The sequence below is a fragment of the Myotis daubentonii genome, chromosome X (assembly GCF_963259705.1).
Source record: "Myotis daubentonii chromosome X, mMyoDau2.1, whole genome shotgun sequence".
Lineage (NCBI taxonomy): Eukaryota > Metazoa > Chordata > Mammalia > Chiroptera > Vespertilionidae > Myotis > Myotis daubentonii.
In genome coordinates, this window is record NC_081861.1 from 104,687,237 (window position 1) to 104,713,780 (window position 26,544).

The 26,544-nt window shown below is 37.6% G+C and overlaps 1 protein-coding gene across 1 annotated transcript in view; it reads left to right on the forward strand.

Moving 5' to 3' along the window:
* Nucleotides 1–7,190: 7,190 nt before the first annotated feature.
* SH3BGRL (SH3 domain binding glutamate rich protein like) overlaps nt 7,191–26,544 on the forward strand; it is an 85,390-nt gene continuing 66,036 nt past the window's right edge. Inside the window, exon 1 of the mRNA XM_059680345.1 lies at nt 7,191–7,421. Coding sequence (XP_059536328.1) covers nt 7,377–7,421 — 45 coding nt within the window. The 5' untranslated portion in view covers nt 7,191–7,376. The remainder of the gene's footprint in view (nt 7,422–26,544) is intronic.

Consider the following 26,544-nt stretch of genomic DNA (forward strand, 5'->3'; position numbering starts at 1 on the left):
AGAAGAGGGGACAGGGAGTGGCTGGACTATAGGGAAGGCACACCCTGGGTCCTTTGTCCTGAGCCTTGTATCTGGAATGTGGAAATCCTAGGGGAGGTCTCGGGGAGGGTTTCAATGTGTCAGTGTTTTAAAGGTGCTGCTTCAGGGCCAGGGTCTCCTAGGATTGGCTAGTGGCAGGGGAGGGAGCTGTCAGTCATCACAGCTGGTCCTGGTGTCGCCCACCTGGTTTGGCTTCTTTTTCTGGGCCTGGAGCTGAAATGCAGCAGAGGCCTCGATGTTATTTCCAAGGAGGTGACCTTCTGTGTCGCCTGTAAATTGTTCTGAGTTTGTTTAGCTCTCAGTCTCAGTTTCCCATTCTTTCCACTCATCCTGGCTCACCGACCTGCTTCACCCCCACTCCTTCGCCCAGGTGCAACTTCCTCACCTCTGTGGTTTTCTTTTCATTTTTCTTTTAAATCATCAATGCCAAAATACATACAAATAAAGCATCCATGCTTGGCCTGTGCAGTTCAGTGGTTGAGCATCGACCTATGAAACAGGAGATCACAGTTCAAGCCCAGGTTGCAGGCTTTGATCCCCAGTGGGGGTCGTGCAGGAGGCAGCCGATGAATGTGTCTCTCTCATCATTGAAGTTTCCATCTTTCCTCCCTTCCTCTCTGAAATAAAAAAATATATAAAAAAATTAAAATCCTTATTGATTCTAGAGCGAGAGGAAGCGGGGAGAGAGAGAGAAAAAAACATTAATGGAGGAAGAGACTGTCCTGTTGCTTCCTGTACCATCAAACCCACAAACTGGCCAGGAGTCAAACCCTCAACCCTTTGGTGTTTACGACAGCACTCTAATGACTGAGATACACCTGCCAGGACTGCCTTACTGGTTTTCTTTTTAAAATATATTTTATTGATTTTTTACAGAGAGGAAGAGAGAGGGATAGAGTTAGAAATCAATTAGAGAGAAACATTGATCAGCTGCCTCTTGCATGTCCCCTACTGGGGACGTGCCCGCAACCAAGGAACATGTCCTTGACTAGAATCGAACCCGGGACCTTTCAGTCCACAGCCCAATGCTCTATCCACTGAGCCAAAATGGTCAGGGCACCTTACTGATTTTCGAAGTAAACTCTCTCTCTCTCTCTCTCTCTCTCTCTCTCTCTCTCTCTCTCTCTCTCTCTCTCTTTATTTCAGAGAGGAAGGGAGAGGAAGAACAAAAAAAAAAAAAAGAAAAAAAATACAAATTGGTAGTTATAGGACCATCATGGGGATTTAAATTACGGCATTGGAAATACAGTCAATAAACTATCTATCTATCTATCTATTATCTATCTATCTATCTATCTATCTATCTATCTATCTATCTATTATCTATCTATCTATCTATCTATCATCTATCTATCTATCTATCTATCTATCTATCTATCTATCTATCTATCATCTATCTATCTACAAGCCTAAGTGACCGAACAACCAAACAACTGAATGACTGGTTGCTATGATGCTCACTGACAATCAGGGGGCAGACGCTCAACGTAGGAGCTTCCCCTGGTGGTCAGTGCACTCCTAGAGTGGGAGCACCTCTCAGCTGACAAACAGGTGCCAGAAGCTGGGCTCAGGACTGGTGAGTGCGGCTGTGGCAGTCCGAGGTTCTCCAGCCTCCATGGCAGTGCTAACAAGAGGCGGCAGCGGCAGGCTCAGTGAGGCCAGAATGCGCAAGAGTGGCATGGCTCCTCCCTGGTGCACTACTACAGGGATCAGGTCGAAACCGGCAGTTTGACATCCCCTGAGGGATCCCGGATTGCTAGAAGGCACAGGCCAGGCTGAGGGACCCCACCTGTGCACAAATCCATGCACCAGGCCTCTAGTATTTTAATAACTATATATGGTGTCAGATTGGTGCGAGATTTATTGAGATGATCACTTAGTAAGTTATGCATTGTCTAATCACTGGGGTGTACACCTGAAAGTAATATAATACTGTATGTCAACTGGAATTGAAAAATAAAACATGATTTAAAAATATAACTAAAAAGCACCACAATAAAGCTTTTATACATGAATATAACAGAATATCTTCTGGAAAGATTTCTTAAACAACTGACATAAAGCTAAACATAAAGCCATAAAAGAAATGACTGATATATTTATACAACTTAAACATAAGAACTATTGTAGATAATGCTCCTGTGAACAAAGGGGTGCACATGTTCTTTCTGACTGGTGTTTTGGGATTCATTTTTTAAAAAATTCTTTACTGCTTAAAGTATTATATCTGTCTCCTTTTCCCCCCATTGACCTCTCCCCAGCCGTTCCCATCCCCCAGCAAATGCTCTCAAACTCTAATATCTGTGTTCATGGATTGTGCTTATACGCATGCATACAAGTATTTTGGTTGATCTCTTACACCCCCACCTCCCCTGCCTTCCCTCTGAGGTTGGACAGTCTGTTTGATGCTTCTATGTCTCTGGATCTATTTTTGTTCATCAGTTTATGTTGTTCATTATATTCCACAAGTGAGTGAGGTCATGTAATATTTATCTATATATGACTGACTTATTTCGCTTAGCATAATTCTCTCCAGTTCCATCCATGATGTTGCAAATGGTAAAAGTTCATTCTTTTTTACAGCAGCATAATATTCCATTGTGTAGATGTACCATGGTTTTTAATCCACTCATCTTCTGATGGGCACTTAGGCTGTTTCCAAATCTTAGCTATGGTGAATTGTGCTGCTATGAACATAGGGGTGCATATATCCTTTCTGATTTTTTGGGATATATTCCTAGAAGTGGAATTACTGGGTCAAATGGGAGTTCCATTTTTAATTTTTTGAGGAAATTCCATACTGTTTTTCTGAGTGGCTGCACCAGTCTGCATTCCCACCAGCAGTGCAAAAGGGTTCCTTTTTCTCCCCATCCATTCCAGCACTTATAGTTTGTTGATTTGTTGATGATAACCATTCTGACAGGTGTGAGATGGTACCTCATTGTTGTTTTGATTTGCATCTCTCAGATGATTAGTGACTTTGAGCATTTTTTCATGTGCCTCTTGGCCTTCTGTATGTCCTCTTTCAAAAAGTATCTATTTAGGTCCTTGGTCCATTTTTTGATTGGATTGTTTATCTTCCTTTTGTTAAGTTGTATGAGTTCCTTGTAAATTTTTGAGATTAAACCCTCATCGGAGATAACATTGGCAAATATGTTCTCCCATGCAGTGGGATTTCTTGTTGTTTTGTTGATGGTTTCTTTTGCTGTGCAGAAGCTTTTTATTTTGATGTAGTTCCATTTGTTTATTTTCTCCTTAGTTTCTATTGCCCTAGGAGCTGTATCTATAAAGATATTGTTATGACATATGTCTGATATTTTGCTCCCTGTGGATTCTTTTAAGATTTTTATGGTTTCCTGTCTTACGTTTAAGTCATTTATCCATTTTGAGTTTAGTTTTGGGTATGGTGTAAGTTGGTGGTCTAGTTTCATTTTTTTTTGTATGTATCTGTCCAATTTTCCCAACACCATTTATTGATTAGACTGCCTTGACTCCATTGTATGCTCTTGCCTCCTTTGTCAAATATTAATTGAGCATAATGGCTTGGAGTGATTTGGGGGTTCTCTGTTCTGTTCCATTGGCGTATATGTCTGTTCTTATGTCAGTACCCGGCAGTTTTGAGAACAGTGGCTTTGTAATACAGCTTGATATCTGGTATTGTGCTCCCTCCAACTTTGTTCTTCTTTCTCAGAATTGCTGTTGCTATTTGGGGTCTTTTTTCATTCCATATAAATTTTTGGAGATTTTGTTCTAGGTCTGTGAAATATGCCATTGTTATTTTAATGGGAATTACTTTGAATCTATAGATTGCTTTGGGTATTATGAACATTTTAATGATGTTGATTCTACTAAACCAAGAACATGGTATAGTCTTCCATTTATTTATGTCTTCTCTTTTTTTCTCAATGTTCTGTAGTTTTCAGAGTACAGGTCTTTTACCTCCTTAGTTAAGTTTATTCCTAGGTATCTTGATTTTTTTTGTTGTTGCAATGGAACATTGGATTTTAAAAAAATATCTTTTTATTGATTTCAGAGAGGAAGTGAGAAGGAAAGAGAGGGTGAGATAGACACATCAATGATGAGAGAGAATCATTGATTGGCTTCCTCCTGCTCCCCCCACCACTGGGGATTGAGCCCTCAACCCAGGCATGTGCCCTTGATCAGGATCGAACCTTTGGCTCTTTAGCCCGCAGGCCTATGCTCTATCCACTGAGCCAAACCACCTGGGGCTGGGGTTATTTTTTTAGTTTCTCTTTCTGTGAGTTCATTATTGGGGTATAAAAAGGCCATAGATTTCTGGGTGTTAATTTTTTATCCTGCTACATTGCTGAATTCCTTTATAAAGTCTAGTAGTGTTTTGTTGGAGCCTTTAGGGTTTTCTATATATAATATTATGCCATCTGCGAATAATGTCAGTTTTATTTCTTTTCCTATTTTGGATGTCTTTTATTTCTTTTTCTTGTCTGATTGCTATGGCTAGTACTTCCAGTACTATGTTGAATAAGAGTGGTGAAAGTGGGCATCCCTGTCTTCTTCCTGTTCTTAGGGGAACTTTTAGTCTTTGCTCATTAAGTATGATGTTGGCTATAGGTTTGTCATATAAGGCTTTTATTATGTTGAGGTGTGATCCCTCTATTCCTACTTTGCTGAGTGTTTTTATCAAGAAAGGGTGTTGGATTTTGTCAAAAGCATTTTGTGAATCAATTGATATGATTATGTAATTTTTTGTCTCTCAATTTGTTTATGTGATGTATCACTTTTATTGATTTGCGGATATTGTACCATCCTTACATCCCCAGAATAAATCCCACTTGGTCATTGTGTATGATCTTTCTAATGTAATGCTGGATGGTGTTTCAGGATTCTTAGTATATATTCTCAGAGGTCATATCACTTGGTCAAAAGGTAGCTCTATTTTTAAGTTTAAAAAATATTTATTGTTGAAAGTATTACATAATACCCTTTTCCACCATTGACCTCTCTCACTAAACAGGGCAAGAGTTGGACAGATGGATTTTTTTTAATATATTTTATTGATTTTTTACAGAGAGGAAGGGAGAAGGATAGAGAGTTAGAAACATCAATGAGAGAGAAACATCGATCAGCTACCTCCTGCACACCCGCTACTAGGGATGTGCCCACAACCAAGGTACATGCCCTTGACCGGAATCGAACCTGGGACCCTTCAGTCTGCAGGCCAATGCTCTATCCACTGAGCAAAACCAGTTAGGGCTGGATCTGTTTTTATTCATCACTTTATGTTGTTCATTATATTCCATGAATGAGTGAGATCATGTGATATTTATATTTCTCTGACTGGCTTATTTTGCGTAGCATAATCCTCTCCAGTTCCATCCATGCTGTTGCAAATGGTAAGAATTCCAGAGACAGAGAAGCATTGATCAGACAGTCAAACCTCAAAGGGAAGGTAAGGGAGGGTGGGGGTGGGGGGGGGGAATCAACCAAAGGACTTGTATGCATGCACATAAGCCTAACCAATGGGCACAAACATCAGAGGGGTGAGAGCATAAGTGGAGGGGTGGGGGGACTATTGGGGGATAAGGACACATGTCATGCCTTAATCAATAAAGAAAAAATAAAATAAAAAGAGTTGGACAGATGAGGGGGGGCAAGAGTATGAGGATGTTGGAAAGATGAATAAAGGGATAGGACAAAGAAAGACATGAAAATGAGTAAGTACTGTGATTGCAGTGGGGAGTCAACAATGATTATACAGGGAAGTTAATTTATGAAAGCAATGAAGATTGTATGAATAGTGTAGGGCCAGATTATGATGGGAGCTCCTTACAAACATAATGTAGGTTTGGATTGATAATTAATGGAGAACTATGTTAAGTATTTCAGATTACATTGTCTTTAGTGCCATATAAAAGTGATGTTTTAGGGGGAAAAAAGCTTAACAATTATTGAGTACTTTCCCTGTTCCAGGCAGTATATTACAATTATGGTTAAGAGGGTGGCCTTTGGAGTTGGTTAGACTTGAGTTCTAGTCCTGACTCTGGAATTTACTAGCTATATGACTTTGGGGAAATTATTTTCTTGAGTCTCCGTTTCTTCTGTAAAACTGATGTAATAATATCCACCTCTCAAGGTTGTTCTATAGATCACATACATTAGAAAAGGGAAAACGTATGAACAGGAAAGAGTTAGGAAGCTACTACAATTATTGAACGGTGATAAAACCACTTGAATATAGAGGGAAACAAACTGAAAAGGAAAAGTAAGGAAGTAGGACACAGGTGACTGATTCCTTCTATCCACTCAATTTGCAAGTTCTTTAATTCTGTTCATTTGACATAATTTGGAAATTTGAAATTACAGTCTGAGGTATATGGTCCCTCTCTGGACATTTTTGTTCGCTAATTTCCCTAGAGCTGTAAATAGCCTTTTTCTCTCTTTTTCTGCTTACCATTTCAACATCTCCTACAACATAGGATCCAAACACCCTTTCCTCAGTCAGTTATTAAGCAAACAATACAAAACAAAACAAAAACTCATTTACTTTCTAACACTGCACTTTCAATTTTTATTGGTTTTCAATTTCTTTCTCCATTCTTGTTTGCCAGTCAATCAGTCTTCCTGAGTATTCTCACAGAAGCAGGATCCCCTAACTTAACAAAAAGCAAAGCTCACAAAGAAACCCAATTCTGCCTTTTCTGGGCTTAGGGAAACCTGAAACTTTTTAAAACCTTCTGTGGCATCGCTCAGTCCTTCAGTGCCCAATTCCTGCTGCCATCCAACATCAGAACAATCACTACATAATTAATAGGAGTATTAAAATGTACAAGGTTCTGAAAGCCTGGGCTTTCTTACTAGTGTCTGGATTCAACATACAGCTTCCTCTTTCAAGGAATATCTGTCTTCTTTTTTGCATACATTTCTGAGCAGAAAGTTATATGCAGAACTTTTAGTCTCCACGGGAAAATGTCCTTCATTCTAGTCTAATTTAATTAAAAGCTCCTTTTTTTTTTTTTTCCTGCTTCTTCTATTCCTCTTCTCGAGGCGGCAATCGTCAAAAAGTAATGTTTCAACAGATCTCGCGGTGCTATTCGAGAATCTCTATTTAAAAAAAAAAAAAAAAAAAGAAATGATGCAAACAAGTCTGTGTCTTCCGGGATTTGGGGCAGGGACTACAGAGTTCCCAGCACAGTGAGAGCAGCCAAGGGAGGAGGCGGGGTTCTGGCGAGATCAGCCTTCCCCATTCCCCCACCCTTCTCTTCCAACCTCTGCTCAGCTCCTAGCTCAATTCCAGCCGTTGCTGCAGCTGCTCTCAAGCCATTTGCAGGACCCAAACAACCTCAACCACTGTTCCCAGGATGGTGATCCGTGTGTATATTGCATCTTCCTCAGGCTCTACGGCGGTAAGAAGGGTGGGGAGCCCACCTTTTTTGTTTTTCTACACAGCAGTCTTCTGCTGCGGATAATCATTAAATTGCAGAAATTCTGGCAGCTTTTCTTTCGAAAGACATCCCCACCCCACCCCCTCCTTTTTTCCTTTCTTCCCTTTGTTGCATCGATTTCATTTTTCATAGAATTTAGCTTTGTTTGCCTTGTGAAGTGACGTTAGGGCCACGTTTCTTCTTTGAAGGAAAAAGAAAGCTACCGAGTTTTAGTAGATGAGAGTTGGTGCCAGAGAGTCTTTAAGGTTAGGTGAAGAAGTCATGGAAAAAATCACATACTGGTGAGTTTCAAAAGTGGGACATTTGACATATGTGCTCTAGTTACTGAGGTACAGGGCAGAAGTGCACATCTGTAAAGGATGTTAATCATGCTCTAACTGATAATGACTGAGTGAAGGCCCACTGAGGCATTGTGTTTATTTTCAGAGAGTTATTTTGCTAGTATATAGGAGAGGGTGTTTAACTTAAGTCTAAAGATTGTTAGAACTAAGCAGAATGAGAGGGGAAGTTGAGAACAAGGAAACAAAGTTGTAGGTTTAAAAAAAAATTAAGGATGAGGGATTTGTTTTTCCCCTCCCATATTGTCCCTTATTTTGTCTTTTCTTTTTTTTAATTTTCTTTCAAAAGATTTTACTTCTAACAGTTCCTAACTGCTTCAAATGCATTGAAAAATTGAAAGAGAACTAAGGAGTAGCTTATGCAGTGGAAGATTAAAGTTGCTGTTTCTTCAAATGATAGGATAACCCCCTCCCCCATTCACATGCTCTTAATTTATAATAATTTTCAACAGCTGTGGGTAGCAAAAGGATAAACAATTTTCAGTAGCTATGGGTAGCAAAAGGGTGAACGCTTAGTGTATATCCATGATAAGTGAAAGTGTTTACACCTCAAGAGAAAAGCCAACAGAGCGGATGTGTGGGTTCAGATGCAGGATGTAGGAACCCCCTCCCTCTTCTGAGCTTCAGAACACCAGCTTTCCCATGTTTTTGGTTTGTTTATTTACCACCAAAGAGATTTTGGAGTAGAACTGAAGGTTGTGTGAAATCACAAGAACCCTGATTGAATCTTTAACTTTGTCTTTTTGGCCACCATGTGCGGGTTGCTTAGACAGTTTTGAAATAGAATACCTAACCTTACATTTTTTCAGCAAAGTTAGGGTGAACAAAAGAAAATGTTTTATATTGCCTTTGAACCTTATGAGCTCCTTGCCTTCTTATTTTTCATGTATATTAATTTTTATATTTCAAAGTAATATGTGAGTTGTTCAGAGTATCAAGTACAACGCAATGATTGTAAAATTTTAAAGACCAGCTTAATACCTTTAGTTAAACCTTTACTTAGATTGAACAGATCAAGAAATTAGCTTCACTTTGGGTGATAAAGCAGTTTCAATATTGCTATTTATTCTTCCTTGGAAGCAGAGTCAAGAAGAAACTCCTTTCAGAATTTCTGTTCATGTAAGAGCAATTGTACCTCTCTCTTTGTTTAGATAAGTTTCTAAGAGCCTGAAAAATGATTGCTCTCTCCTATTATGTCCATTTTTAGCCTCCATTGTTGAAGACTATGCAAGTAAATATTTATGCTCCTGTGTTTTGTTTCAATTTTGTTTTCTTATGGATAATTAGAGATTTGTCTGTTGTTGCAGCAATACTTCTTATGCACCTGTTACCAATGTTCTACTGCATATTACCAAAATAAATCCTTGTTTTATTATAATCTTACAGCACTTTCAAATAATACTAAAACAGTATAAATTGAGTGTACTTCAGGAAGAGATCCTTTATACAATAAATGGGGACACTTCAGTTTACAATACTAAGGGTTTTCCTCAAAGACTGATGCAATGTTGTTTTAAGATACAATTTAGAAAATTTGCAGCAAACATCATAATGGGAACCCAACAATTGCACAGAGGTATTCCTATTAAGTGACTAAGTGTAGTTCTCTGAAGGACATTTAAAATATAGCTATTGGTTTTGTATTGGTAATCTCTGATGGTTTTCTGACTCCTCCTAATTGTTGTCATAAAAATAACAAATATTAGATGTTTAATCAGGCAGCATAGGATCTATTAACATTCTTTTTCTCAAGTTGCCCTTTACCTCAAAGCCTACCTCATAGCCTGATTTTTAAAAAAAGTTTTTAAACTAGTACTCAATTCTGTCCCAATATGGAAGAGTAACACTTGCTTTTCAAGTTTAGAAATTAAAGCAAGTATGTTGGTTTTTGCAATGGATTTCTTGATAGTAACTATAATAATGCTAGAAACACTTAAAGTGTTTCAGATATTATCTCATTTTTTCTTGACAACTGTAGTCCTATAAATTAGACACTATGATTATCTCTATTTTTAAGATAAGGAAATACAGATTCAGAGAGGTTAAACAGGTTTCTCAAGGTCACATAACTAGTAAATCACAGAGCTTGAATCACATACAAGTTGTCTGAACCCAAGTTATGTGTTTAAACAACAAGATATATATCTTCCCATTGATGCTTGACAGCTAGGAGGAATAAGGAGATAAACGTTAACATAAGGTGAGAGGTATGGAAAGAAGTAAGTCTTCTAAGTGGAACAATTGCCTGGACATATACATATAGGGGAATAGGGAAAAAAGGGGGCTAGTGTGAAGGAGGGATAGTATGTTTAAAGGTGAATGCCAGTAAGTGGAATAGATGACTATTCATTCAAGATCAGGGAGATTGGGAAGACATGCACATTTGGAACTGATTTTTTATAGGTCAAGGTATGAAATTCAGGTCTTAATACTATTTTGTTTTATGGAAACCATTTAGAAGGAATGCAACTCCCAAACTGTCAGTCTATAGGAAGTGATTTCTGCATGTTCATAACTGTTCATGCATATCTTGATTCACTATAACAGTAATGTACAGTATGATTTTCTTGAGATTGTAATAGCCCATAAATTTACTTTTAATAGAAAAGGAATAGTAAGCACAGAGCTTATATAGCTTACTAAATTTCAATAGCTTTTAACAAAAATCAACATTGGCCTTTGGTTGGGATTATTAGAGTGATAATAGGTTGGTTTAAACTGGTTTAGGAGTTTTCCTTCTATACTTTTTTCCCTTAGATCTATAATGATCTCCATTTTGTGGCCTCTATGCATTCTAGGTATGATTTATGTAGAAATTTTAAAGTTGTGGTAGATAGATGATTTCTGTGAGTTTTATTTATGGGATAACTATTGTAAAATGATTTCTTTTATGACTGCTAAAGCATAAACTACTTGGTTATCCATATAGCAAATGAAATATGCATACATTGTCTGTATGGCAGTATTCAGTGTACATGTTATAAAAACAAGTGAGTAAAATGAACACTCATGATAGCCAGTGCATGAGTCACTAGTCACAGTATTTTCCTCATTCAGATAAGGACATAGAACGATAAGCCACAGTTCTTCATCTATATAATTCTCAATTAATTGCATCTTCGGTGACAACTTTGTTGCCTCTCTGTCTCTGTATTTATAAATCAAACATTGATTTGATGTATGCAGTGGTCTTTGCATAGCTTCTAAGGTTTGATTGAATTCTTTTTAAAGGTACTTATAAACTACTTAAAGGAGCAAAATCAGAAACTGTTCATCAGATGACTGGACATGCATTTTGGATGTCTTTAACAGTGGAAACTGGGCAGTTTTTTACATGGCAAATGTAGGAACTCAAGATCAGTGCCTTCAGCTGGGTGCCCTCTGTTTGATGACTGACTTCCTAAATTTCACAGCAATGATGGAATATTTGGAATAATTTGGTCCAACTTAAAATGGCTTGGAAAATACAGTTATCAATGGTGATGATTCTTGAGTATTTAAAAAGGTACTTATGCCCAGCCAGTGTTGCACAGTGGTTGAGCATCAACCCATGAACCAAGAGGTTCCTGGTTCAATTCCCAGTCAGGGCACATACCCTGGTTGCAGGCTGCATCCCCAGTAGGTTCGTGTAGGAGGCAGCTGATTTATGATTCTCTCTTACCATTGATGTTTCTCTCTCTCTCTCCCTCTCCCGTCCTCTCTCTCTAAAATCAATAAAAACATACATATTTTTAAAAAAGACACTTAAAAGTCAAATAGTTGTAAGGAAGAATATATTATGGAATTTAGTAAAAGATTCATAATCTGGTAGGAGAGAAGAATAAGAAGAATAAAATGCATTTATCTCTAGCTCAAAGACTAGTTACACTATTGAGGAAGGGTTTTGATCAATAAACCTTAAAGTCAGTCCTTCCCCTGGGTTAGCCTCAAAAAATAAAATAAATTGAAGCCCCACACACAATCGGGTCAAATGTTCAAATTCTCTGTAGTTAATCTTTAAATTATTTTCTAAAATATATACTGTGCAATCAAACATATATCTTTTAAAGGAATATTTTCTGATTTAACTGAATTATAATTGGTGAATGTTATATTTCATTACTTACTGATAAAGATAAACAGATTGAGAATCTGTTGGTGACTATCTGACCATCTGTTTTCTTTCAGATCTATTTTGCAGTCTACCAGGAGGCCTTTTAAACATGACACTTAATTACTTCTCAATCCAGACCAAGATTAAACAACTGTACATTAAGAGAGAAGGGAAAACTGATTTAAGCTCATGGTTTTTAGTAATATGAGAGGAAAAGCTGACTTTTTACATTTGGACAGTAGTTAAGAATTCCAAGCAAAGGAATTATTTTCTAGCCCACTCTCTCACATTTTGGTTTTATTAGTTGTTTCAAAGTGCTGTAGATGCCAGAATTGAGGCAAAATTTAAAAAGAGTTTTAAAATATAATGACAATTTCAAAGGTTGTATATTTAAAACTATTCAGAGTCAGTGCTGCTAGATTTTTTTATGTTTCATTACCCTTTCATTAACATGATTAATAAAGATTTGCCTTTTGTGATAGTAAAGGCTAATATTTATTTAATCATCATATATGTCAGGCATTGTGCCTTGTGCTTTACATAATTATCTCAATTAATTTTATTCTTAAAGCAACATTGTGAGTTAAGTGCTATTATTAGATCCATGTCATGTAATCAGAGGGGGTATCTCTAAGACCAAGAAACATAAGGTACATTGCTTAAGATCAATGTACTTAAGATCAAGAGCTGCAAATGGCAGAACTGACATAAGAAACCACTCCTAAATACGGTGTTGTTTACACATCCACTTAGTGTATAGGTATTGAACAGAGATACGTCAATAGTACATTAAAATCTTGTAATATGATTAGGAATCTATAATTGCCATTTAAGATGGGATGATTTCTGAAAATAAAGAAAAAGGCTGGAGGATGCCTACCTAACAACCAAGCAAATGTGTCTATATCCATAATCTGCATGAGAGTGGGGGAGGTAGGGAGGTTAGTAATGCCATTCTCATGTACATTTATTTATTTGTCTCATGTTTATTTATTTATTTTCCTCACGAGAGGATATGTTTTTGTTGATTTTAGGGAGAGAGGAAGGGGAGAAAGATAGAGAGAGAACATCCATGTGAGGGAGAAACATTGATCGGTTGCCTTTTGTACATGCCCTGACGGGATCAAACCTGCAATGTGCCCTGACTGGGAATTGAACCTTTTGGTGTATGGAACAATGCTCCAAGCAACTGAGCCACCTAACCAAAGGCACATTTTAAAGTAACATTTGTGCTACATATTGAACTATTAGGTATTAATTTCTCTCCCTGAAAATTGTCTGCGTGGCTATAGACCAACATAATAAAAAGGTGGCTTAAAATATTTTATTGAATTTATTGGGGTGACACTGGTTAACAAAATCATGCAGGTTTCGGGTGCACAATTCTACAATACATCAGCTGTTCATTGTATTATGTGTCCAACACTCCAAGTCTCTGTCCATCAATATTTATCCCCCCTTATGCGGGAAGAGACTGGACAAAAATCGTGCACCTATGGATGAGGACATTGGATGGGGAGTGAGGGAGGAGGGTGGGGTGGGAACTGGGTGGAGGGGAGTTATGGGGGGAAAAAAGAGGAACAAATGTAATAATCTGAACAATAAAGATTTAATAAAAAAAAAACACATTTATCCCCCCTATACTCTCTTCCTCCTCCCCTATGCCCCTCCCCCTGCAATCACCACACTGTTGTCTTTGTCCATTACTTTTTTGTTTTTTTTTCTTTTTTTGCTCAATTCCTCCACCCCTCCAGCCCCAGCTCCACCCCAGCTGTCAGTCTTCTCTCTGTTTGTCAGTTCATTTTGTTCAGTAGATTCCACATGAATGAAATCATATGGTACTTGTCTTTCTCTGACTGGCTTACTTCATTTAGAATAATAATCTCCAGGTTCATCCCTGCTGTTGCAAAGGGTAAGATTTCCTTCTGTTTTTTTTTTTTTTTTTTTTTACAGCCAAGTAGTATCCCATTGTGTAAAATGTACCTCCACTTTTTTGTCCACTCACCTATTGATTGACACTGAGCCAAATCTTGGTTATTGTAAATAATGCTGCAATGAACATAGGGCGATATGTTCTTTCAAATTAGTGTTTCGGGTTTCTTTGGATAAATTACCAGAAGTGGGATTGCAGATTCACATACTGAACTCTTATTTATAATCCTCACCTGAGGATATTTTTCCTGTTAATTTTGAGAGAGAGTGGAAGGGAAGGAGAGAGGGGGAGAGAGAGAAACATCGATGTGAGAGAGACACATTAATTGGTTGCTTCCACATGCTCCCTGACTGGGGCTAGGGATCAAACTTGCAACCCAGGCACATGCTCCTGAGCAGCAATTGAACCTGAAATCCTTTGGTGCATGGGTGGACACTCTAACCACTGAATGACACTGGCCAGGGCAAGGCAATTCTATTTACAATTTTAAAAAATGTATCTTTATTGTTGAAAGTATTACAGATGTCCCATTTGCTTATTTTTCCCATTGACCGATGCAAGCCTGCACCCCCACATCCCAAGCCTTCACCACACTATTGTCTGGGTCCATGGGCTCTGCCTATATGCATATAAGTTCCCCGGGTAATCCCTCCCCACCAATCCCCAACCTCCGCCTTCCCTTTGAAATTCATCAGTCTGTTCCATGCTTCTATGTCTCTGGATCTATTTTGTTCATCAATTTATTTTGTTCATTAGATTCCACATATGAGTGAGATCATGTGATACTTATCTGTCTCTGACTGGCTTATTTTGCTTAGCATAAAACTATCCAGGTCCATCCATACCATTGAAAATGGGAAAAGTTCCTTCCTTTTTACAGCCATATAGTATTCCATTTTGAAAAGATGAACAATAGATTTTTTATCCACTCATATCCTGATGGGCACGTGGGCTGTTTCCAAATCTTAGCTATTGTAAATTTAACTACTATGAACGCAGGAGTGCATATATTCTTTCTGATTGGTATTTGGGGATTCTTAAGATATATTCCTAGAAATGGGATCATTGGGTCAAATGGGAGTTCCATTTTTAATTTTTTGAGGAAACGCCATACTGTTTTCCACAGTGGCTGCACCAGTCTGCATTCTCATCAGCAGTATACTAGGGTTCCTTTTTCTCTGCATCCTCACCAACACTTGTGGTTTGTTGATGATAGCCATTCTGACAGGTGTGAGGTGATACCTCATTGTCGTTTTAACTTGTATCTCTCAGATAATTAGTGACTTTGAGCATTTTTTCATATGTCTCTTGGCCTTCTGTATGTCCACTTGGATAAGTGTCTATTTAGGTCCTTTGCCTATTTTTGCTTATCTTCCTTTTGTTAGGTTGTATGAGTTCCTTATATAGTTTGAAAATTAACCTCTTATCAGATGTATCATTGACAAATATGTTCACCTGTGCAGCTGGCTCTCTTTTAATTTTGTTAATGGTTTCTTTTGCTGTGCAGGAGATTTTTATTTTGATGTAGTCCCAGTTGTTATTTTCTCCTAAGTTTCCTTTGCTCTAGGACAGTGATGGCGAACCTATGACACGCGTGTCAGAGGTGACACGCGAACTCATTTTTTTGGTTGATTTTTCTTTGTTAAATGGCATTTAAATATATAAAATAAATATCAAAAATATAAGTCTTTGTTTTACTATAGTTGCAAATATAAAAATAATTTCTATATGTGACATGGCACCAGAATTAAGTTAGGGTTTTTCAAATGCTGACACGCCGAGCTCAAAAGGTTCGCCATCACTGCCCTAGGAGATGTATTGGTAAATGTATTGCTATTAGAGAGGTTGAGAGAGGTGTGAGATTTTGCTGCATATGGTTTCTTATTCTATTTTTATAGTTTCACAACTAACATTTAAGTCTTTTATCCATTTTGAGTTTATCCTCGTGTATGGTGTAAATTGGTGATCTAGTTTCCTTTTTTTTTTTTTTTTTTTTTTTGCATCCACCTGTCCAATTTTCACAATACCACTTAATGAAGAGACTATCTTGTCTCGGTTGTATGCTCTTGCCTCCTTTCTCAAATATTAATTGAGCATAATGGCTTGGATATACTTCTGGGCTCTCTGTTCTGTTCCATTGATCTATATGTCTGTTTTGTTCCAGTACCAGGCTGTTTTGAGTACAGTGGCTTTGCAGTATAACTTGACATCTGGTATTCTGATCCCTCCAACTTTGTTCTTCTTTTTCAACGTTGCTGCAACTATTTGGGGGTCTTTTTTGGTTCCATATAAATTTTTGGAGTGTTTTTTTTTCTTTATCTGTGAAATATGGCATTGGTATTTTAATAAGGGTTGCATTGAATCTATAGATTGCTTTGGGTAGTATGGACATTTTAATGATGTTGATTCTACCAATCCATGAACACAGTATATTCTTCCACTTGTTTATATCTTCTGCTATCTCTTTTTTCAATGTCCTCTAGTTTTCCCAGTATAGTTCTTTTACCTCCTTGGTTAAGTTTATTCCTAAGTACCTTAATTTTTTTGTTGCAGTAATAAATGGGATTGTTTTTTTTTTAAGTTTCTCTTTCTGAGAGTTCATTATTTGTATATACAAATGCCATAGATTTCTGGGTATTAATTTTTTTATCCTGCTACGTTGCTGAATTCATTTATTAAACCTAGTATTTTTGTGTGTGTGGAGTCTTTAGGGTTTTCTATGTACAATATCATGTCATCTGCAAATAATGAGGATTTTACTTCCTCCTTTCCAATTTGGATGCCTTTCATGTTTTCTTGTCTCATCACTGTGGCTGGGACTTCCAATACTATGTTGAATAAGACTGGTTTTTTATTTTTTTCTCTATATTATTTCTTTCTGTTCTGATCTTTATTATTTCATTCCTTCTACTTACTCTGGGCTTTTCTTGTTGTTCTCTTTCTGATTCTTTAAGCTGTAGGGCTAGGCAACTTATTAGTCTTTCTTTCTTTCTTTCTTCCTTTCTTTCTTTCTTTCTTTCTTTCTTTCTTTCTTTCTTTCTTTCTTTCTTTCTTTCTTTCTTTCTTTCTTCCTTTCTTCTCTCTCTCTCTCCCTCCCTCCCTCCCTTTCTTTCTTTCGTTCTTTCTTCCTTTCATCTTAGGTGGGCCTGTAAAGCTGTGAACTTCCTTCTCTGGACTGCTTTCACTGTTTCTAATAGATTTAGAACTGTTGAGTTTTAATTTTCATTTTTTTCCAGGATGTGTTTTACTTATTCTTTTATTTCTTTGGTAACCCATTCATTGTTTAATAGCATGCTGTTTAGCCTTTTTGTGTTTGATTGTTTTTATTATAGTTTGTTTATAATTTCATGGCATTGTGATCTGAGACGATGCTTGATATGATTTCAGTCTTGAACTTGAAGAGAAGTAATTTATGTGCTAACATTTGGTCTATCTTTGAAAATATCTCATGTGCACTTGAAAAGAATGTATATTTTATAGCTTTGGGGTAAAATGTTCTAAAAATGTCAATTAATTCCATCTGATCCAGTGTGGTGTTTAGGTTTTCAGTTTCCATGTTGACTTTTTGTCTAGAAGATATATGCATTGATGTCAGTGAGGTGTTTTAATCCCCTACTATGACTGTATTGCTGTTGATCTCTTCCTTAAAATTCTCCAGAAGTTATTTTACATATTTGGGTACTCCTCTATTGGGTGCATATAAGCTTACCAGAGATATATCCTCTTGTTGTATGGGTCCCTTTAGTATCATGAAGTAGCCTTTATTAGTTGTTATTATAGCTTTCACTTCAAAATCTATTTTGTCAGATATGAGTATTGTTACCCAAGCTTTTTTAATTTCCATTTGTCTGGGAAATATTTTCTATCCATTCATTTTCATTTTGTGTGAGACCTTTGTTCTGTGGTGGGTCTCTTGTAGAAATTATATATATTCATGTTTTCTTATCTATTCAGTTACCATATGTCTTTTGATTGGAGCATTTAAGCAATTTGCATTTAAGGTTATTATTTATAGGTATTTATTTGTTGCCTTTCTTATTCTTTATGCCCGTGTTCCCTTTTTCTCTATTTCTTCTTCTTACAATAGCCCCTTTAGCATTTCTTTCAGTGCTGGTTTGGTGATAATAAGCTCTTAGCCCTTTTTTTGTCTGTGAAGTTCTTTAATTCACCTTCAATTTTGAATGATAGCCTTGCGGGATAGAGTAGTTTCAGATTCATTCCCTTGGTTTTCATAACTTTGTATAGTTCTTGCCACTCCTTTTTGGGCTGAAGTGTTTTTGTTGATAAATCAGGTGACAATCTAATGGGAGCTCCCTTTTAGGTAACTTTCTGTCTCTCTCTTGCTTCCTTTAAGATTCTTTCTTTGTCCCTAATATTTGCCATTTTAATTATTATGTGCCTAGGTTTGGGTCTTTTGGAGTTCATCTTGATTGGGACTCTGTGTTTCTTGAACTTGCGTGACTTTTTCCTTCACCAGGTTAGGGAATTTTTCTGTCATTATTTGTTCATACAGGCTCTCTATTCCTTTCTCAGATTCTCCTCCTTCTGGTACCTCTATGATGTAAATGTTATGTTTCATGTTATCTCAAAGCTTCCTTAGCCTTGCCTGCTTTAAAAATTTTTTTTTTCATTTGCTGCTCTGAATGGTTTTTTTTTTCTACTTTGTCTTTTAATTTATTGATTCAGTCCTCAGCTTCTTCTAGTTTACTGTTGAATCCTCCCAGCATCTTCTTTATTTCAGGTATGTCATTACTCATTTTCAATTCATTCTTACTTATTTTTCAACCTACCTTTTCATGTTGGTGTAATTCTCATTAAGTCCCTTGTAATACTCAGTAAGTTATTTGCAGTTCTCACTGAGTTTTTTGAGTACCCTTATTATAGTTACTGTAAATTCTTTATTTGACAAATTGCTTGCCTTCATTTGGTTTAGTTCCTTTCTTGGTGATTCCTCCTTTTCTGTAATTTGGGGTTTATTTCTTTGTCCCCTTGATTTCATTCCTATGTATTAGATCAAACTGCTATGTCTCCCAAACTCTGTGGGTTGGTCTTATGTAATAGGTGTTTTATAGGACCCAGTGGTGCATTCTCTTACATCTCCTGAAACTGGTGCTCTAGGAAAGCCTCTTGTTTGTATTACTCAGGTTCTCCTGTTGTAGTTGGGTCTTGAATGTTATTGTCCCTTTTGTGGATGGAGTGTCCTCTCAGGCTGGCCGACTATGTGACTCACCTCTGTCCATGTCATGTGAGCTGTTGTGGAGGTGCTGATGGAACAAAACAAAATAAATCACAAGACATGAAACAAGAGGAACAAAACAAAAGCATACACAAGGCCCCTACAGCACCAATGAAAGCAACCACCAGAGAAGATAGAATTAAGAAAGAGAAAATAGAGCAAAAATGACAGAAAATAAATAAATAAATATGAGAAAACAAAACAAACCAACCAAAAAAGCGCAAACAAAAAAATAAAAGCGGGGGGGGGGGGGTAGATCCAGAACTGATAAAGAAAAATAAGAATAAAAATTTAAGGGAATAGAGGAAGGAAAATTGTTTAAAATAAAGGCAGAAGGAAAGAAAAGAAAAAAATTGAAAATGAGGAGAAAGCACATAGAGCTAAAATAAGAAAAGGATAAAATATGAGAAAGCAGGAGAAAGAGAAAAGAGAAAGAAAAGAAAAAAAATGATTAGTTAAAAAAGGAAAATATTGAATAGGAAAAAGGACGAGGAAAATTAGATATGTAAACAAAACAATAGAGACTAGAATAATAACAAATAAAACACAGATAGGTAAAGAAGATAAATTAAAAAGGGAAAAATAAAGGAAAGAGGAACAAAGAAAAAAGAGAAGAAAAGAAAAAGAAAAGAGAGAAAAAAAGTGAAATTACTTTTGGTTCAGCAGACTTTAGTGCCTCATGGGAGCTCCATTTAGATTTGCTTTTCTGATGACTGAGGCTGACTATTCTGTCTGCCAATTCTGGGCTTCCTGTGAGGTACTTAGGTGCTCGCCACTGTCAGAAATTGTCCTTTTGCTTTCAGCAACCAGCTTGAAGCTCCAAGTGATGTAGTGTTTGTGTCTATCTCCCTAAGATTTATCTACAAGTAGCAGGGGCCAATCTGCCCTCTAAAGTAGGTTTGTTAGTAGTATGGGGCCCAGGGCTGGTCAGCAAACTTTCCCTGGTTCCCTGGGCTCCGCCTCTGCCCACCTTGGCCTGCTAGCCAGCTGTCAATCTTAATCACTTAAAAGTCTGTTTCTGAAAGAACTTTAGGGAGGGGAGGTGCTGTTCATATTTTACGGAATGTGATGGATGTGTTTCCGTATCACAGAGCTACTACTCTGCAAGTGACCCAAAATATTACTCTGCCCTTGGCTGGGCAGAAATTCTAGTATGCAGTCCAGTGAGATTGGCTGGAAATAGGAAGTTTTTATTAGCTTTCTCATATGGGGACAGTAGCAGTCAGGTTCCCAGGATAGTGGGACATATGGCCCCTTCCCCAGTCCAGTCACTGAAGCTTTGAGACTATTCAAACCTGTAAGCTTGGCATCTGCTTTTGTTTCCTCTGAAAAGGTCCAAAAGCAGGCTGTGGCATACAAGACTCCTGAGGGTGGGGCGGGGCTGTATCACCTCGGGCGGGTTTTTTTTCTTTTCCTGCCCTGTGGCTACTGAGAATGGTTAGATGGCCATTTCAGTTTGGAGGGTATGACCAAATGCAGGACTCCTTATTTTCAATATTTTGAGGTAATTCTATTCTACTCTCCACAGTGACTGTACCAGCTTAACAATAACCCACAACCATCGGACCAACTACACAGTGACTGTACCAATCTGCATTCCCATCAACAGTGCTAGAAACCATAAAATCCTAGAAGGAACCATAGGCAGTAAAGGTTGCTTTTTATGATTCCGTAAATATCCTAAATTTATCAGGAAGGCACTGCCACTTTAGTCTGAGTTCTGTCCCTTTGGCTTAGTTCTTTCTTGAAATGAGACCCGATCAAAGAGTTGGAGTGAAGGCAAACATTTTTGCTTAAGTTATTTCCAACAGTGTCAAGATGAGGATAACTTCACCTTTTAAACACTGGAGAATATTCATCTCAGTTAACAATTCTAACATAAGAAAATTTTGTCTATTTTACAACTACCACTCAGCAAATTGTTTCACCAAAGTACATTTTTTTTCCTTTGGTCTATTTTATTTTTTAAATTGTTTTATTGCTTAAAGTATTACAAAGAGTATTACATATGTCTCCTTTTTTCCCCGCCCTTGACAATCCCCTGGCCTCCCCTAACCCCCAGTGTCTTATGTCCATTGGTTATGCTTATATACATGCATACAAGTCCTTTGGTTGATCTCTTACCCCCTCCTCCTGCCCCCCAACCCTCCCCGGCCTTCCTGCTGTAGTTTGACAGTCTGTTCTAGGCTGCTCTGCCTCTGTTTCTATTTTTGTTCATAAGTTTATAATGGTCTTTATTATCCATAAATGAGTGAGATCATGTGGTATTTTTCCTTCATTGACTGGCTTATTTCACTTAGTATAATGCTCTCCAGTTCCATCCATGCTGTTGCAAATGGTAAGAATTCCTTCTTTTTTACAGCAGTGTAGTATTCCATCGTATAGATGTACCACAGTTTTCTAATCCATTCATCTACTTATGGGCACTTAGGCTGTTTCCAGATTTTAGCTATGGTGAATTGTGCTGCTATGAACATAGGGGTGAATATATCCTTTCTGATTGGTGTTTCTGTTTTCTTGGGATATATTCCTAGAGGTGGGATCACGGGGTCAAATGGGAGTTCCATTTTTAGTTTTTTGAACGACATTTTTTCAATATTAAAATTGTAACAGTAAATATATATTTAATAGTAGCAATGTGGAATCAGAAACTATTCTATCCAGTGTGATATTTGAAAATTAATTTAGAAGGAGGATGAGCATAATTATTTAATAGGTTAAAATATGGTACATCACCTCCTTTAATTTCTCATGCAAGTAATTTGTCAGCTTTAGTTGTTAATAAGAACTATCATTCATTGTGCAATTAAAATGTACCAGGCATAGTGCTAAGAACTTTACATGTATTGTACCATTTAATTCTTGTGGTAACTCAATGAATTCAGTACTCTTATTATGCCCATTTTGAAGAAGAGGAAATAGGCTCAAAGAGCTAACAATGTCAGAGAGTTAACAAAGCACCCCTGGTCTATCTGATTCTGGAGTCCATGATCCTAACCCTTATGCTATTTCTGACTACTGATTGATATATATTAATTACTCACTTGAATATGATTCTGAAACTGATTTAAAAGTCATTGCAAAATTGTTTTTCTGATGAACTTGGAAAATTATAAAAAGTACTTCTTAGTTAATTGGTCTGTTACATCAGAAACTGAAACATAAATTGTCTTATGTATCAATTAAATATTTTGAACTCAGAAGAGGCAGTAGTTGTGGTAAAACTTTTTCTACTTAAAAATGAGAGGTGTTAAAATTTGAATCTTCTGATCAATGTTGACAGGGCAATCAGGGGCAGTGGTAGTGATGTAGAGAATTACCCAGGTGACAAGACAAAAACCTAGTGAGTTTTAATCGGAATACGTAGGAAATGTGACAAAATCCAGAATAAGGCCAATTCCACTAGACTTGGAATTTACCTGATTTTTAAAAAAGAGGTTGTTAAAAGGCAAATAAAAATATTGTGAGGAAAATGTGACTAAACATTTACTTATTCCTCAGTTACATTAAGACTTGGATTACATTTTGAAGTTGAACTCAAAGAATGATTTTTGACTGGTGAGTGTATCACCTTAGAAACTGTATGGTTATGATCAGGCTCTGCATAATAGGCTTAAGAAATGAGTATATATCACTTGGAATTGAGTCTGGCTCCACTAGAAAGTTGACTTTGAGAACTAAAACTGCACATCACAGGGGATTCTTACGCTTCCCAAATGTTAGAGACTGTTTGGGAGATGTCCCACCAGCCACAGGGCATTGTATGTACCTTCAAAAGTCAGTGACTACATTTATATTTTATGAAAAGTGATGTACCAGGTGATGTCTTAAAACACAAAGCATCTAACACAATCTTATCTAAATAATTTATGTTTAGATTCCCAAGTTAATGTACTGTAAATCAATATCTAATTACTTTTTGAAAATCACTAATTTATAGAAATGGATTTGATTTTTTCACTGTAAAATATGGTTGGACAGAGATATATTAGACTGGTACTTTTATGTTAATACTAGAGGCCCGGTGCACAAAAAGTTGTGTACTCAGGGGGTCCCTCAGCCTGGCCTGTGCCCTCTCACAGTCTGGGACCCCTCGGGGGATGTTCAGCTGCTGGCTTAGGCCCGCTCCCTGAGGGATCGGGCCTAAGCTGGCAGTCAGACATCCCTCTGGCAGCCCGGGAGCCCTTGGGGGATGTCCACTTGCTAGCGGAGAGCAGGCCTAAGCTGCAGTCAGATATCCTTAGCGCTGCTGAGGAGGCGGGAGAGGCTCCTGCCACCACCACTGTGCTGGCAGCCATCAGCCTGGCTTGTGGCAGAACAGAGCTCTCCCTGTGGGAGCACACTGACCACCAGGGGGCAGCTCCTGCATTGAGCATGTGCTCTCTGGTAGTCAGTGTGTGTCATAGTGACCGGCGATTCCCAGTTGTTCTGCTGTTAGGGTCAATTTGCATATTACCCTTTTATTATATAGGATAGAGGCCTGGTGCATGGGTGGGGGCCGGCTGGTTTGCCCTGTAGGGTGTCCAGGATCAGAGTAGGGGTCCCGCTGGGGTGCTTGGCCAACCTGGGTGAGGGGCTGAGGGTGGTTTTCAGGCTGGCCACAACCCCTTCAGGGTGGGGGAGTCCCACTGGGGTGCCTGGCCAGCCTGGGTGAGAGGCTGAGGGCTGTTTTCAGGCTGGCCACACCCCCTTCAGGGTGGGGTCCCCACTGGGGTGCCTGGTCAGCCTGGGTGAGGGGCTGGTGGCTGTTTGCAGGCTGGTCATGCCCCCCAGTGGGGACCCTCACCCCATGGGGGTTTGGTCAGCCTGGGTGAGGAGCTGATGGCCATTTTCAGGCTGGCCACAGCCTTGGGCTGGAAGCAGGCAGATCTCTGGGATTTATTTATCTTCTATAATTGAAACTTTGTAGCCTTGAGTGGAGCTCAGGGCCTGCAGGGCAGGAGGGAAGCTTGGCTTCCTCCATTGCTGGGGACAACCCAAGCCTTCCGCTTGCTCCAGCTCCGTGGCTGCCACTATCTTAGTTGGGTTAATTTGCATATTCACTCCTGATTGGCTGGTGGACATGGCTTGTGGGTGTAGCGGAGGTATGGTCAATTTGCATGTTTCTCTTTTATTAGATTAGAGATACAACTAGGGAAACAGTGCATAAAAGTATTAAAAAAAAGGTGATAATGGTACAACTAGATACCATGTTGTGCAACAGCTCATTTTAAGAGATTCTGGGGAAGAAAAAACCCAAAATCTGAACCCTTGGGTTATCAAAAGTTAGATTACTCCAACAATTATAAGGAAAATTAGATTATCTCCCAGTGATTGAGATAATTATGACCTAATTCTGTACGCCCCCCCTCTTGCAGCCATTCTATGTCCTTATAAGCTGTTTTGAAAATGTTTGAGGTTGGAATGGTGGACATACTTTGTTTTAGTAAAATGTCTAGCAATTTTCGTTTCATATGACTAGAGATGAGCACTTATTCTATGCAAAAGAATATGATAAAATGATAAAAGACATGTTATATATAATAGCATTTAACTTTTCTTCTAAATATTTTCTTAATCTATGGATATTGTCTATTGTCTATTGTTTTCAAAAAGAAAACAGATTTTGAGGCCAAGTCAATGTTTTTATGGTTAATGTCCTAGCCCAGTGATGGCGAACCTTTTGAGCTCGATGTGTCAGCATTTTGAAAAACCCTAACAACTCTGGTGCCGTGTCGCATATAGAAATTTTTTTATATTTGCAACCATAGTAAAACAAAGACTTATATTTTTGATATTTATTTTATATATTTAAATGCCATTTAACAAAGAAAAATCAACCAAAAAAGTGAGTTCGCGTGTCACCTCTGACACGCGTGTCATAGGTTTGCCATCACTGTCCTAGCCTTATTCCTCTTATATTAATGGGTCTGTCAAAATTGATGATACTTTGTAGAGATCTACTTTGGAATAGTACTACTTCAAAATTCAACAGAGATATCAACAACAACTTATCTACCTTCTCCATCAGACCATTAGCTTCTTACTGCCCATCATATGCTTATACATGGTAAGCTTCTAAATAATATTTGTGATATTAATGAATGTCATGTTTAAATTCAAGTGGAAATAAGTCATCCAAATAGAGATGTGCAGTTGCTAATAGTAAATGTGTAACTAGAACTTGGGAAAGGTGGTGGCTGGAGACTACTCTTTGAGAGTCATTCACAAAGAGGTGCTTGAAACCAAAGGAAAGAATGAGCTCACTTGGAGGGAGTAATTATAAAGTGAGATGAAAAGATGGCTGAGAACAAGGACAGGACCCTAGTGAATGCTCACATTTAGGATGATGTGAAAGGAAGCAGGTGGGTAAGAAAACAAGAGGATTCATTGAGACATCAGAGTAGTGTTCTTAATAGAAATGGGTAGGGAAGAGTTTTCAAGGAGGGTGAAGACCATTGTTTCTGGTGCTATACAGAAATAATAAAAACTGACTTCAAAAGGTCATTGAATCCAAAATAAGGAAATTATTAGTGACCTTTGAAATAGGAGTTTCAGTGAAATAAGAGGAAACAGCCTAATAGGAAAGAATTAAGAAATGCAGTATATAATGAGGGAGAGGTAAGCATATAGACTAATATTTGAGTAGCTAGCTGAAAGGAAAGGAGAAGTAAGGTATTTGAAAAGAAAATAAAATTATTCTAGAGCTATTAAAAAAGAACAACACTAAGTGAACTAGAATTTCGCCTCAAAAAAACCTATTTGTCAGTTTCCCCAGCCTATATTTATTAGAACATTGTTGATTTTTTTTTTAAATTTCAGTGTAGAATCAACTTTAAACTAACTCAATGACTAGTGGCTGAAATATCCAAAAATTAATATTTTATAAATTATGACAGAAAGAGAAGATGAATATATATGATTAGAAAACAATGAAACCAAATGACCATCTTTATGATTTATATCTGAAAATTTACAATGAATATTTCATCAAGGCAAATCCAAATTATTTTAGACAACATTGTCTTTAAAGTATAAGAGCCTTTGCTAATTTTAGTTAGAAATAAAGTCTTATAAAGTCTGTGTTGACCATGTGGAAACACGTCTTTATTTTTAGTGGTAAATTTGTTAACCCTGTAAAGAGAATAAGCAGGAAAGTTGAATTTCTTATAGAAATTACGAAGTACAGCTGAACAATTTCTATTACCATACTTGCCAAATTTAAATAAAGACCAGTTTAACTCTTTAGAAACTATCGTTCTAACTTCATGCTATGAAATGGATTAATTTATTCATAAGAAAGTACGCCAATCTGTGTTTTTTTTTTTTAATTTAGTCTTTTCTATCTAGTTCCCCTCCTCCAATCCTATTCTGGTTTCCAGGGGGCTAGATAGAACAAGTATAGGATTGGCAGGTCAGTAGGCAGATAGCTCACTTAAGATTTCTGGACTGACTTGGGATCTAGTGAATGCAATTCAAGAAAAACAACAACAGTGAAAGATAAA